This window comes from Copadichromis virginalis, linkage group LG11 (genome assembly GCF_057382275.1).
Source record: "Copadichromis virginalis isolate Kocher_CV1m ecotype Utaka linkage group LG11, C_Virginalis_male_GT1.1, whole genome shotgun sequence".
Lineage (NCBI taxonomy): Eukaryota > Metazoa > Chordata > Actinopteri > Cichliformes > Cichlidae > Copadichromis > Copadichromis virginalis.
Genome location: NC_140628.1, coordinates 31,188,935 through 31,204,220, shown reverse-complemented (window position 1 = coordinate 31,204,220; position 15,286 = coordinate 31,188,935). Strand labels below are relative to the sequence as shown.

The following is a 15,286-nucleotide window of genomic DNA, read 5'->3' as shown; positions in this document are numbered from 1 at the left end:
TGTTTTATTGCCACCCCCCACAGGGCGCCTGGGACCCTGATAAGGATTAGTGTAAGAGAATGGATGGATGAATGAATATGTGTATTTTAAGCTTTTTTATGAACATTTTGAAAAATAATGACTAGCTGCTTTTAATAAATCCATTAAGTTGATAAAATGTTATATTTAGGAAGTATCATTCATTTCTAATAAATATGACTCAGTCAAAACAGTCTGGCTCAGCTTAAATCTTAGACTGCTTGAGCTCCACAGCTGTTTCACCTTGTCAATATTCAGTTTTTCACAAATGATATAATTTAATATTCAGATTACTGCTATGTATATGTATGCATATATGTATATAGAGTATCCCATAAAAATGGGTTCCTGTTCAGTTATTGCATGCTCTTGTTTTCGTTTATGTTTGTGTAAGATATCAGCTACACACATGTGGGAAGGAGAATTCAGTCTAGTTCAGCTGCCAACTATTTGGAGTTGAGAGTAGTTGACTGGTGTAGATTTTGGCCCCTCTCTGTTAAAGGGAGAGAAAGGATGAATTTGGAAGAGAAAGCAGGAAAGTGAGCGGCTGCATGACACGGTTGCAGCTGGTCGCAACAGCCGACTCCAGTGACAGATAGGGATATTTTAAAGGAAAATGGATATAACATGGCCCGAATGGTTTTGCTTTTATAATAATTCAATTTGACCAAAAGAAGGATTCAGTTTAATTAGGATTATTGTGGATTTGTTTTGATACAACAGGATAGGAACCTGTTAGTTTGCTGGACCTGTATATTATGGAAGTTTAAGGAGGAAAGCTTACTCTGTAATTAGGAGTTGGCCAACCAGATAACATTCTTCAAGACCTAGAGAGGAAGAGCTTGAGAGTTAAATTCCAAGGATCTGATGTAGAAACACAATCCCTACTAATGCAAGACCTATTAACGTGGGGGGAAAGTCTTTCTCTGGAAGATGCAAGAACTACACCTTTAGGCATTTGTCTGCTTCGAAAGAAAAATAAACCTTGTGATGGAATAAACGTGATGAATTTCTATTGGTTCTCTATTGGTCACTGTTAGAACTTCTTCCTTTCTTGTACTGTGGCCGTTTTATTCTGAGACCCACTTCTTAACACCATATTTGCAGTTTCAGCATGCAAGTTTATAGTACTGATGAGTAAAACATCAATTTGAACCATCAAGTTCTTCAGGATTGTTACAAACAAGAAATCACTTCCAAAAAAACAAACAAACAAAAAAAAAACAAACAAACAAGAAATGCTCTACTAAATAGATACTTAAGTACCTGATGGACACAGATACACAGATCAATTGGTGTTTGAACTGATCCACACTTCAGACATATGCCAGCTGTTAGTTTTTGTACAGCACTGCGGGTCTGATCCAGAAAGCCTTCAGTCTCTTAATAACTGTTACTAGATATTAACAGTAACCAGTATTGATGATGATGATGATGATGATGATGATGATGATGCTTTTTTCTATTACATACTTAGTTTAAACTAACTTAATAACTAAACACAGAGACAGATAAGCTGCTATCACCTTTTAAGGAAGAAAACAACAAAACTCAGGTGTTGGTCAGTAAACTGAAAAGTAAGTACAAAAGGATTAGTCATGAAAGACACACTCCTCTCCACAGAGCAGGAGCAATCAATCACCATACACACAGCTCACTAGCTACAAACCACCAAGGCTCTCTGGCACTAGAGCTCACCTTTCTCTGGCCTTAAAAGTACTTCTAACTGCTGATGGGAGTCAGCTGTACAAAAAAGATGGGACCTAAGGCAGGAGAGATGGCAGGACACACCCACACAAGGGCAATCTGGATGCCCTGCTAGGGCCATAACAAGAACAATAACGCTCAAGACTAAATGTTTTATTGCTCCCGCCCAAGTAAGGGGTATGAGAATGGATTGATGGATGAATGAATGTGTGGTATTTATGAACATTTTGAAAAATAATAACTACCTGCTTTTAACAAATGTCAATGGAAAATCGTATTTAGTAGTCAGTATAATCTTTTAGTGATATAAGTTTGCATATGGTAGAATACTGCATGTAGTCATTTGTATTAGGAAATATTTAACCATAGATGCTTAGAGGTGTATAATCAATTGTGTAGTGATAGGTTGTGTGATCTTTAACAGGCTGCAAAGGCTTGGTGTGTATTCCACACTAGAATGCACACCCACATCCTGGGAGCATGAGAGAGGTCGTACCGTGTCTTATTGTTTTATGGTAGGATTAACGTAGCTACTGTACGTCTGTTCTAGTCTAAGTGCTTTAACTGCTTGACTTCCTCACCGTGTTATCTAGGGTGAACCATCTAGGGTGAGGGGGGGGGGGGGTCTACCCTCTTCCTGACCAAGGATGTTTGCCTTTGTGCTTTTATGTATATGACCCTTTGATCAGCAGTACCACACACACACACACACACACACACACACACACACACACACACACACACACACACACACACACACACACACACACACACACACCCAATGAAGTATAAAATAAAGACCGGGGCAGTTTCTCAGCGCGAGTCTCTGAGACTGCCCTTGCTAGCAAGAACTTCTGTGTGTTTCTTTTCTCTGAGTCTTTACTGAAGAAGTGTTTTAGAATATTTTCCTTAACAACAAATCAATTAAGTTGTTGAAATTTGATATCTGGGAAGTATCATTCATTTCTAATACATATGACTCAGTGTTTAAGGTCAAAACAGTCTGTCTCAGCTCAAATCATAGAATTTTGTGAAGGCAGGCATCAAATTCAGAAGAAAGTCAGTAAGCCAATCTTAATGTGAAAAAGACTGAAAATAATTTTTTTATGACATATATAATGTTGGTGATCACAATCCTCTGGGTCCAGCTATGTAGACTCACACATACAACAAACTGCTGCACTGATCTTATTTTAAATGGTTAAAAATAATTTTCACAAATACATGTGCAGAGCAGTGCATTGCTATAACAATATTAAAATGAGTTACATAGCAATACTAAGACCAGCTGAGATGGTGCGAAAATATAAATGGATACATAAGAAGCTTAAATATGCAGAAGTGTTTGCAGAGAGGCAGCAAACACTTCTGCATATTTGTACATGAAATATGACTAAATATGCAGAAATAGGGGGAATGAGAGAGGGGAAGTTTATTTTAAATTCTTAAGTTCTTTAATGCACTCAATCTGTCTCAAGGAACTTTTTTTAATGAGTACATAAGAAAACATTTAAATAGCAATAAAATGATGTTGTATTGTTGGTATGATGTTGAAGTAATGTAATGATAAGCTCAATGTCATATACAAGTTATGTTTTCACTCTAATCTTGTGCGGACTTTAGCTCACAGAGATAAGGGCCATGTGGTGAATGATGATGATTTGATGCTATATGAATATATAGAACTTGTTGGAGCACCATTACTGCAATCTTAAAATCTCAAGATAGCATTATGTTTTAAAAAGGTAAATTATTTAATATACAATGTTATAATTATATATAGCATACAGAGGAACTTGAATGTCAGTCTGTAAAGTTGAGTGGTTTACTGAGAAACTTCCTGAAATCATTTTGCAAGAAGGAGGAAGAAAAAGAAGAGCGATGAGGATGAAAAACTTCAGTTTAGAGAGTCACCAGTCATCAGTGAGAAGAGAAGTTTGAAGAACAAAGCAAAACAGGTAAAAATAAATTTTAATGAGTTAAAAAAAAGTCTTTTTAAAAGAAGAATTGTAAAGACTTTTTCACACCTGTAGCAGTGATGGTGAATAAGACCATTATTTATTAATCAAATATTATGAGTGACCTAATGCTGTAAATGGTAAATGGCCTGTATTTGTATAGCGCTTTACTAGTCCCTAAGGACCCCAAAGCGCTTTACACATCCAGTCATCCACCCATTCACATACTGGTGATGCTGTCCTCTTATTTGGCAGTTAATATACATTTATATAATATTATATATATTATACATGTTTTATTGAGCTGTGTGATGTGAACTGTTGGCTTTTTCTTTATTTTATTTTTTGTTTTGATTTCTTTTTTGCTTCATCTGCTGGATAAGTTATTCTGTGGAGGGAGAGACTGAACGTCTCGAGCATCGAACATGTTTGTTCTCATCTGGTCGGCTCTGTTTGTCTCTGTAAAAGGAAGCATTGCTGACACAGGTTTGTATCTTCTCCTTTACAGTAATTCTGCTATATTTCTATTTGATTTTTTTTTATATATTTGTATGTAACACTCTTTTTCTGAAATTTGTCCAGATAATAAGAATTTATCATAAATTTGTGCCTTTGCTATCATCTGTTGGCTTGTGTGCCATTTTAATTTAATGTTTTGTTAAACGTGTCCTGAGATATTGTTAATCAACATCCAGGAATATATTATTGCCTGGATATAATAGCCTATTAAATGTGAAAAAGTAGTTGTGTAGGCTACAGCACAAACAAGAAGATTGTGAAAACATAAAAGTTCCTGTGGTATCTTTAATTAGACATCATGTTTATTGTTGTAAACTAAATATTCTTTATCACTATATGTATCTTTCCCTTTGCATTAACAGGTGCTTCAGCCTGGGGACGACAACACTGTGATAGAAAATACTGTGTTACTCTGAGTGAGCGAGAACTAACAGCAGAGGCTGGACTCTGTGTTGTGATCCCGTGTTCTTTCACTACTGCTGATGAGTTTACACCCAAACATACAGTTTGGTACAAATGTGAAGCATCTCAAAAATTGTGCAGTGGACCTGACAGAATATTTCACAGCAACAAAATCACAGACAAAAAAGCTCAGGCTGAGTTTGAAGGACGAGTCTCACGTTTGGAGCCTGATGTGACTCAAAAGAACTGCAGCATCATCATTAATGAGCTGAAAGAGTCTGATTCTGGATCATATCAGTTCAGAGTTACTGGTGAACTGAATGGAAAACAAGATGGATTCACATTCATTCCAAGAGTAACTGTCTCTGTTAAAGGTGAAAAAAGCTATTTCAAGGACAATCATGTTGAAAAAGAAGATATTTGTTCATGTACAATAACATATTTAGTATTTTTAAGGCCTTAATGAAGTATTCATTATTTTGGGGAATTGTTGACCTCTATGGTAGCTGGTAGGAACTGCAGCAGTTTCTGTTAAGACTTGTGATTGCCATTAACCATTTTCATTAAATATCTTATTTGAAAAAACAGATTGACGTACTTGATGAACTTCAGGTAGTTGATGTGTTTCTATAAATGCAATTTATTTCCATTAGGTATTAAGCTGAAGCCCAGAGTAATGATTCCCACACTGACAGAGGGACAGCAGGCCACACTGACCTGCACTGCTCCTGGTCTCTGCTCTGGATCTGTTCCTGAAATCACCTGGACATGGAGAGGAGCAGGAGGGACTGAATCTTACATTACAGGAAACAGCACTAATTTCAAGACTGAGAATCTGGCGGCTTTCACACAAAGACACATCTCAACTTTGACCTTTAACGCTTCATCTGAACACCACAACACCAGTATCACTTGCAAGATCAACTTCACATGTGGAAAAACTACAGAGGAGACTTTGACAGTAAATGTGAAATGTGAGTACTTCGTAACTTATTGTTATTGTTTATATACAGTGTTGGGGAGTAACGGAATACATGTACCGCCGTTACGTATTTAAAATACAAAATATGAGTAACTGTATTCCGTTACAGTTACCGTTTAAAAAGGTGGTATTCAGAATACAGTTACTTTGTTGAAATAAATGGATTACACTGCGGTACTTTCCTGTTTCATTTTGTCGCGGGTCAGGACTGTTTGGGTTTTGTTTGACAGCTACGTTCTGTTGTTCCAGGCGGCAGCGTTACGGTTGCCATGGTTACAGGGCAACGCTCTCTCACTCTCTCTCTCTGCGACTGTGTGTTTCCTGGGTGAGAGAGCGCCTTTCCGTTGTTGTTGTTGTTGTGCTAAGCTAACAGGCAGAATGCTACAAGCATAGCTCTAAAGAATGTAGCATCATGGGCAGTGTAGTCCGTGTTGCAGGGAGAATGGACTGCCATACACGTTATGTGTCTGTGAGCGCGAGGAGGGAGAAAAAGGGGAGTGGAAAGGTACGAGTTGTCATCGAGGAAAAACGGGAGCTGGAAGCATGTAAATATAATAATAACCACTTCAGCCAAGAAGAGTGCCTGACGAGCCCAGTTGTAAGTAAGCTATTAAGACTCGACTGTACACCGTATTCGTGTTTTCCTCCGAAAACAATAAGTTCCGTTGGAGCAGCCTTTCAACGCGTCTCTCTGTCTCTCGCAAGAAAAATTGACCCACACAACAAAGTAAAGCTATTTTTCGGCTACGAGCCGACAGGGACCCCGCCGTATTAGTCAGAGGTTCCTTTACTACAGTTCGGAGTCGCGGACCTTCAGTAATAGTAATAAATCACACAGCAATAGTACATTCACGTTGTTGTAAAAAGCATGATAATATATTAGGTAATCCAAAGTATTCAGAATACATTACTGTCATTGAGTAACGTAACGGAATACGTTACAGAATACATTTTGGGGCATGTATTCTGTATTCTGTAATGGAATACATTTTAAAAGTAACCTTCCCAACACTGTTTATATATATATTTTTTTAAATCTATTGGATGATCAGTAGAGTCTGAAAAGGAAACAACATGATTGTAAAATGTATATTTTTATCTTACAGACATGAAAGAAATTATAATCATTGGGAATTCAACTCTTAGGGAGGGAGATGTTCTGAATTTGACCTGCAGTGTTGAAAGTTTCCCTCCATCTGTGATTGTGTGGTCCAATCTTGGTTCTAACACAAAGCTGCACAAAGACACTGGATCAGCTACACTTGTCTTCCATAATGTGACACCAGAACATTCAGGGCAGTACATCTGTACAGTAAAACATCTGGACACAACTCCAACTTCATATGTTGATGTAACTGTGACTCGTAAGTCGATGGCATTTTAACCTGAAATTCATATTAACATTATAGCTTGCAGCATCTCCTGTTTTATGATTCTGACTACATGTTTACAGGGCATACAAAGATACAGAATGGCTCAGGATGTGTGCTTAAGTCTGATGGTTTGACCTGTGTGTGCATCAGTGAAGGCTTTCCTTTACCTAACATCAAATGGCCTCTGTTGAATCACCACACTGAGTACTCTGTCATTACCAACGTATTAAATCACACAGACAACAGTACTATCAGTGTAACTGTAAAAAACCATGGCAAGAGCGCTGTTAAATGTGTTAGCAACAATGCAAATGGAGAAGAAAGAGAAAACCTGCTAGTCCATAAAAACCTGTCTAAAAAACATGGTTTGTGCTTTTCATCTAAACACTTTCCACTTTAACATTTTCAGATTTTTTTAGTCCTGTATTTTTAACACAACCTCTGTATTTGCATGTACTACTTATAATTCAGAAACCACGGAAACTTTTTTATTTTTCCTTTCTATTTTATTTCTCTCGAGTGCAGAGCAACTGTCTAGTTTCAGGCTGGAATTCCTGAAAGTCATTAAAAGTCATCATCACAGTCATCATTGGTCAGAAATTGCTATAGGTGCAGCATTAACTTTAGTAATTATTATCAGGTTTTCTCCGTAGATAAATTTTAATATATATTTGTAAACATGTTCTGTAAAAATTACCTTTTCTCCAGAAAAAAAAGAGCTCCAGAAATTTGAATTAGAGTTTGGAAATAGATTTTTGTTTGTTTGCATTTCTTGTTGACTCTTTTTATTTTTCAATAGAATTGATCGTTTTTAATATCGATTTTTACCAAATGGTTTAAATATAACTTAATGGTTTACTTGTATGTTATGTAAATAGAACTACAGTAGATAATACAGCTGCAATTAAAAAAAAACAACCTGATTTTTATTCCAGCAAAGGAAAATATTGTATCAAACAACAAAAAAAGTGCATTTCAGATTTTTTTTTTTATCTTGACTGCATCTGCACTTTAACTGCAGCAGCAGAAAAGTCTCACATTCAGGACAATGGTGATTGTATCACGCGTTGCAAAATCATTTGTACTTTCAAAATCAAAAAACAAAAAATAGCCCAAACAAAGGAAATATTTGCAATAAACATTTCTGAATCAGCATTTCTCAACAACATTCTACAGACTATGTATCAGTCAACGTGACGAAATATGTGCAGTATGTTCACAACTGTATACATGTAGAGCAGAGGTTGGCAACCAGCAACTCACTGGACACATGTGGCTGTTTAGCCTCTCAGCTGTGGCTCCTGGAAGCGCTAAAATTACAAAAAAAAAGCTAAAGTTACATCTGTCATCTGTCTGTGCCCCCACAGCATTTTAGCCCCCACATGTGTGTGTGTGTGTGCGTGTACATATATAAGATACATAAAATATGTGTGTGCATGTGCTCTCTTCTGTCTTACAGCAGCTTGTGTGAAACACTGTGGTTCTTACAGTACAGTTCTTCCCTGGATTGTTGCTGGTGTATCTCTCACTTTGAATGTCTTCTGCATAACCTACATATGGTTCCTTTGGTATGTTTCTCCACATGTATTTTTATGTTTTTTTGACTCTTTGAATGCAGTCAAGACTTTTAGATGATAATGGGCTTCTGTTTCTTCTTATTAAAGGAATTCAAGAAAAAAGGTGAACCTACATCAGGAGGAAAGAACCTACATGTCACTGCAAAAAGCAGATGTATCATCAGATTATGATGTTATTGCACACCATATAAACTGAAAAGTCAGGTTTCAGATAGCTCTGTGATTGTAATGGCAGCCTGTAGTCAATACTTTGGTGATGTACTTAATTTAGTTTCATTGTCTTTATTAAAGCAGATACTTTGGTATTACAAATTTTAATTTAAATTAGCTATTAAATTAAAGCTTAATATTTGTTAATTTTTTACATTGCATTGTAAATAAATGAGATTGTTTTATATGTAACAAATTACACTTTCTATTTCAATTTATACATAGAGTTTAATGAAATTGTTCACCTGTCTACAGCTGCAAATTGAGTGGTTTTTTTTGTTCTTTTCTTTTATCTTTGTAAGTTCAGCAGGTTGTAGCTAACAAGGCTACAATTATTCTACCTCTTTATGGATCAGATCAATTCATTGGCTCTCTGGGGTCAGTCAGTTATAGCACAGTTTTTCTACTGTTCCTCTTTGCCATTGTTGTGGAGGAAGTGTTAGTTGAAAGCAGAGACACTCTATCAAGACACAAGGATGCCCACACAAACACGCATCAACACGGACACACTGAGAGTGAAGCAGAAGACAGAGACACAAGGACATATAATAAACAAGAAACTAAACAAGGAATAGAAGAAACTCAAAACGGACTAACTTTAAAGTAATTAATAACCTAAAACCTAAACCATTATTCAAAATATCAGTAAAACACATGAAACTCAAAAAAAGTTGGATCAAAAGGATCCAGAGCCACGGCACATATCATCACCCATGAACTAACTTCACAGCTGGTCAGAGGTTTCTGTGCTGATTTTTGAGTCAGAATAAGTTGTTTGGCCTTGGTAGAGAAGGTTTGGCAAGTTATTCATAGACACAATCTATACACTCAACTCTGCTGCTTAGCCTACAAATGTTTGGGGAAATATAGTCAGAAAGCCTGTTTATAAGATTTACTGCCAAGGATTGTTGCAACAAAGAAAACATCAACCAAACACAAATTTCCTCATTTTTTGTGCAACGTACCCAAATTTATGTGGCTGATAAACACAAATACACAGCTCAGTTAACAGTTACCATAACCCAGTACCTGTCATGGTCCTGGGTCGTTGACCCAGCGTTTTGTGATCATTTTCCTCTGTTCTAGTTATTCTGTGCCCTCCCCCTTGTGTCCGGTTGGGTTCTAGATTTCCTGTTTTGTTCTGAAAGTCTGTGTCTGTTGTCATTGTGTTCAGCTTGTCTCCTCCGGTCCTCATGTGTATTGGATTCAGCTGTTCTTCCCTCCTGTGTGTGATTACCCGATTACCTTAATGTGTGTATATTTAGTGGGTGTCGGTCTGTGTTCATTGTCGGCTCGTCTGCGTTCATCTGCGTCCTATGGTGTTCCTGTTCCTTAGTCTGCGTCTCTCTGCTCTGCTCTCCGTTTCGTTAAGATTTACAGGTTTGCTCTTTAGTTTCTCCCAGTTTAGGTTTCCGTTTGTAATTACTCACGCTTCGTTGCCTGTTTCTGTCACTGCCACCTTGTAAATAAACATCACTCGAAACATCAGTCACTGCCGCATTTTGGGTCCTCCTTTTCCTCCACACCACACGGCTCAACCCGCCAGCCGTGACAGTACCACCTGTAAAATTAGCTTAACTTGTGAAACAAATGAAGAAAAAATGTATGTGAACTGTGACTGCTTTTACTATTTAATATTTTTTTCTATCTTGATTAGAGATGGCACGATACCACTTTTTTATGTCCGATACCGATACCGATATCATAAATTTGGATATCTGCCGATACCGATATGAATCCGATATAGTGTTTTTTAATCAACAAAACTGTTTTTTAAAATATCTTGCTGCATTTTGCAAGTCTGCAAGTTCATACTCAAGTTTAAAACAACAACTACACTAAAGCTATTCTGTTATACCTGTATACAAAAAAAATATTTCATAGTTCAGCAATACTGATCAATCTAATAAACTTAAACCTACACCATCCTCCCTATTCTGGTATTTTAAAGAGTACTTAGCGTAAATATTAAGCAACCTAACTAATAGGGTTCCAACTCCCAGCAACAACAAAAATAAATAAATAAAAAATAAGGAACCACCCCTCACGCGCCACCTCATGATGCTTAATCGACGTAATCAACCTTAATTTGATGCAGTGTGAAAAAAAATGCACAGAAATCAATTATTTTTCAAGAAATATTAAATAGATTCAACATCTTTCTTCAACAAAATTGCAGACTGCACAGATGGTACCTTCCCAAAGTAAAAAGTACTATAGCTTACTAGGGTATATATATTAGACTTAATAGTCACTATGTACAGTAATTGACTTCTATTCATTTTACATCAAATTAAAACTTTGGGTGTCAGATAATTATTTATTAAAAGCTAGACATTTTAAATGAGAATAAGAAAGAAAAGTATGTCTTTGTGCCCCCTTTTCCCAGTTAATGCCCTATCGGCCCCCCTGGCTAAACTTTGCTAGATCCGCCCCTGCACAGTTACCAGCCGTCAGCTACGTAGAAAAAGATCCTGGTGTAGAAATTAATATTAAATAAATTCTAACAACAGCTTATCAAGCTTAAACGTGCTGCTGTTGTTCAGCCGCTGGTTTGCTCTTTCTGGCGCAAAGTGGACCAAAAACAAACGAGAGACAGACTCGCGACAGAAAAGCCGATCAGCTGATTTAAGCAGTTTCACGATTGAAGTAGCAGCCGGAGAGCGAGAGGCAGTTGCTTGTTAAGCTTAACGTGGGAATGCTTTACAAACATTCAGAGATGGACTTACACACTTGCTTTACTTCTCTCGGGGATAACTTTGTCGGAGATGAAATGCCAGGTTGCTAGCGAAGCTCCACATGCTATCCAGACCACCGACAGGTCCTGCATGCCACAGCTGCTCTATCACGTGATGCATACGTTCTGAGGTGAGTTACGGCGTGTTGCAAGTTTTGTGAGGTGCTTTCGTGATATTTAATGGATCGGATTACATTTTTTATTTTTCTCCGATATCCGATCCAGTAATTTAGGTCAGTATCGGACCGATACCAATACGTAATATCGGATCGGTCCATCTCTAATCTTGATGAAAAAATGAGGAAGTTATGTGATTGTCAGTTTGTCCCTTTTTTCTCTCATAGGTCTGCTCATAGACATAAAGCTCACTGGCATTATAAGTCTGAGGAAGGGTGAGACTCTGACCTGCTCTGTTAAAAGTTTTCCTCCATCTCAGATTGTGTGGTCTAAACTTAGTTATAACCAAGGGCGTAGATTTGGCATGCACGGAAGGGACATATCCCCACCAATATCCTGTGATTATTGAATTGTCCCCACCAATAATTTGATCTCTTCGAGTAAAAAAAACAAAACCGATTGAAAGGAAAAAAAACGATCTGTCAAAATTTTATTCACCTAGCGGTGCAAAAAGAGTTAAATTACGTTCTCTACTGGAGTCCTACCTCATGTAACAAATATGGCCAATGTGATTGGCTGTGCCTTTCGGGGAGCTCTGTTTAGTTTTAGTAGCGGCAAGCCTGCGCTGCGAGGACCCGCAAGGAGGAGAGGACGATGGCAGCAAAAAGGAAGAACCTGGAAGAAACCTATAAGTCACTTAAAGTCAAGTTCACTCATAAAATGTGTCCGTCATAATAACATTACAGGCTATGCTAGGCCGTGCCAACTCTCCTGATTTTTCCGGGATAATCCAGTGCCCCTCCCAAACATCTTCCAGAGCCACGATTCTCCCCAATTTCTCCTGATTTTCCACCTGGACAACAAAATTGAAAAACCATATCCAAGATTGGCCCAGCCAATTCCAGTTTCCAACAATGGCTACTACTACTGCAGGTACTTAGTTTTAATATTACTCTTATCACTCTTTCTGGATCGCAAAATAAACTTTTAACATATTTTCAGGTGAGAATGTAGCTGTGTAAACTTCAAATATATGAGGTGACGAGAACAGCAAACTCCGGGCACATTGTTTTCAAACCCTCGCGGTCTTTCGCTACTCGGGTTAGACATGATATATAAGTCACTTTGATAACCTAAAAATGTTATTGTTTCGCTTTTACAGTGTTTTATTTGTTCGTAAGTAAATCGGTTTGGCTGAGATTAAAGTTATTAGATTAGATTAAATGTAACTTTATTAATCCCTCAGGAGGGTTCCTCCGGGGTTTTCACACAGCTGAATAAACGTCAAACAGAAAACTGATTAAACAGAAGTGTGAGATGGTCAAGAATTTACGCCAGCTTCCGGTTATATTTTAGATATCCAGCATGTCCTTGGTCTGCCCCGGGGCCTCCTCCCAGTGGAACACCTCACCCAGGAAGCATCTTTGTTAGATGCCTGAACCACCTCAACTGGCTACTTTTCGATGAGGAGGAGAAGTGGCTCTACTGTGAGCCCCTCCCGGATGGCCGTACTTCTCACCCTATCTTTAAGGGAGAGGCTAGCTACCCTTTGGACGAAGCCCATTTCTGTCGCTTGTATCCGTTCTTTTGGTCACTACTCACAGCTCCTGACCATAGGTGAAGGTAGTGACGTAGATCGACTGGTAAATCAAGAGTGGTACAGAGTCCACATCACTGCAGCTGCGGCAACCAATCCATCTGTCAATCTCCCGCTCCCTTCTCCCGTCACCCGTGAACAAGATCCCGAGACACTTAAATTCAGTGGTTCCCAATGTGCGGGGTGCACCCCCTGAAGGAAGGGGGGGGGGGGGGGTGCAGAGCCATTGCAGGGGGTTGTGGTATAAATTTATGTTGTTCTTTTCTTAAAATACCAGTACCACGTGAGAACAAGAAATATATAATTTTCTGTTGTACCCCTCACATTACATACATAATACCTTTCACAAACCTAAAGCATCACTCATTTCACGTCTATTTGTGCTTAATGGAGTCAGAGTAAACTGGATCCACACTCGGTGCCCAGCGAATGCTCGCAACGCAGGGGGAACAAATTTTGTTTGGTTATACCTACCTTACCACAATACTGATCCTGCCACAATTTGCTCCCCCGGTTCAAATCACAGACAGACACTATTCCACAGGAGCTTGTTCCTGATCTGGAGTGGGGACTCCATCCTTTTCCGGCTGATGACCATGGCCTCCGATTTAAAGGTGCTGATTCTCATTCCCACCCCTTCACACTTGGCTGTGAACCATTCCAGAGTAAGTTGGAGGCCATGAGATTCTGAGATCACGCAAGTGAAATCCTTTCATCACTTGGCTATGCCTAGAAATCCGATACATAAAAATTATGAACAGAATCGGTGACAAAGGGCAGCCCTGGCAGAGCCCATCACCCAACAGCTGAGCCATGAGCTTCCCAAATACAAGCAGTATATTAAATGCCCGACCAGAGAGGAGAGGACATTAGACCACTGTTACAGCACAATCAGCGGGGCCTATCGTGCGGTGCCCCGCGCTTCACTCGGACTTTCTGACCACGTCATGATCCATCTAATCCCCGTGTACAGACAGAGGCTGAAGCTCTCCAAACCTGTCGTGAGGACCAAAAAACTGTGGAGCAACGAGGCTGTGGAGGAGCTTCGCACGTGTTTGGAGTCTACAGACTGGGACACAATGAAGGCTGCTTCTAACAGCTTGGACGAGTTTACGGACACTGTCACCTCCTATATCCACTTCTGTGAGGACAGCATTGTGCCATCACGCACCAGGGTGAGTTATAACAATGACAAACCCTGGTTTACTCCTAAACTCAAAAAGCTGTGGCTGGAAAAGAGAAAGGCGTTCAGAAGCGGAGACAGGGACTGCTACAGAGAGGCCAAGTACAGGTTCACTAAAGAAGTGGACATTGCTAAACACCAGCACTCTGAGAAGATGCAGCAGCAGATCTCAGAGAATGACTCGGCCTCTGTGTGGAAAGGTTTTAGGAATATCACCAACTACAAGCCTAAAACCCCCCACTCCACTGATGACTTGCTCTTGGCCAACACCCTCAACGACTTTTACTGCCGTTTTGACTTGCCATCAGGCAGCCTTCACACCTCCAACGGCCCCAGCAATAGAGACACTTTGGACACTCATTCCCCCACCTCTCCCCCCTCCACAGAGCCATCACCACCTTCAAACACTTCACCTACAACACCCCCCTCCTCACCCCACACAAAAGAGGATTTCACACCACCTCCTCCCACCACAACTCTTCATATTCATGAAGCAGATGTGAGGAAGCAGTTTAAGAGTCTGAATGCTCGAAAAGCTCCCGGCCCAGACGGTGTGTCTCCTGCCACCCTCAGACACTGTGCAAACGAGCTGGCCCCAGTGTTTTCTGGCATTTTCAACTCCTCACTGCAGGCATGTCATGTGCCTGCCTGCTTCAAGTCCTCTACCATAATCCCTGTCCCCAAGAAACCTAGGATCACTGGACTAAATGACTACAGACCCGTGGCTCTGACATCTGTGGTCATGAAGTCATTTGAGCGCCTGGTTCTCTCCTATCTCACATCACCTCTGTGGACTCATTCCGCTTCCTGGGTACCACCATCACCCAGGACCTGAAGTGGGAGCCCACCATCACCTCCGTCATTAAGAAAGCCCAGCAGAGGATGTACTTAATTTATCAGCTCCCT

At 39.4% G+C, this 15,286-nt stretch overlaps 1 protein-coding gene across 1 annotated transcript; it reads left to right on the top strand.

Moving 5' to 3' along the window:
- The first annotated feature begins 4,108 nt into the window (after positions 1 to 4,108).
- LOC146699062 (B-cell receptor CD22-like) lies at positions 4,109 to 8,824 on the top strand. Its single transcript, XM_085471984.1, has 7 exons — positions 4,109 to 4,169; positions 4,565 to 4,978; positions 5,258 to 5,578; positions 6,693 to 6,950; positions 7,040 to 7,324; positions 8,419 to 8,527; positions 8,624 to 8,824. The coding sequence occupies exons 1-7, from the start codon at positions 4,109 to 4,111 to the stop codon at positions 8,730 to 8,732; spliced, it is 1,557 nt and encodes a 518-aa protein (XP_085328110.1). The 3' UTR covers positions 8,733 to 8,824.
- Positions 8,825 to 15,286: the final 6,462 nt, after the last annotated feature.

Excerpts from the sequence above, each read along its gene's own strand:
- LOC146699062 (XM_085471984.1), top strand. The coding sequence starts at position 4,109 with ATGTTTGTTCTCATCTGGTCGGCTCTGTTTGTCTCTGTAAAAGGAAGC. Across the intron at positions 4,170-4,564 it reads AGGAAGCATTGCTGACACAG|GTGCTTCAGCCTGGGGACGA; the intron begins GTTTGTATCTTC and ends TTGCATTAACAG. Across the intron at positions 8,528-8,623 it reads ACCTACATATGGTTCCTTTG|GAATTCAAGAAAAAAGGTGA; the intron begins GTATGTTTCTCC and ends TTCTTATTAAAG.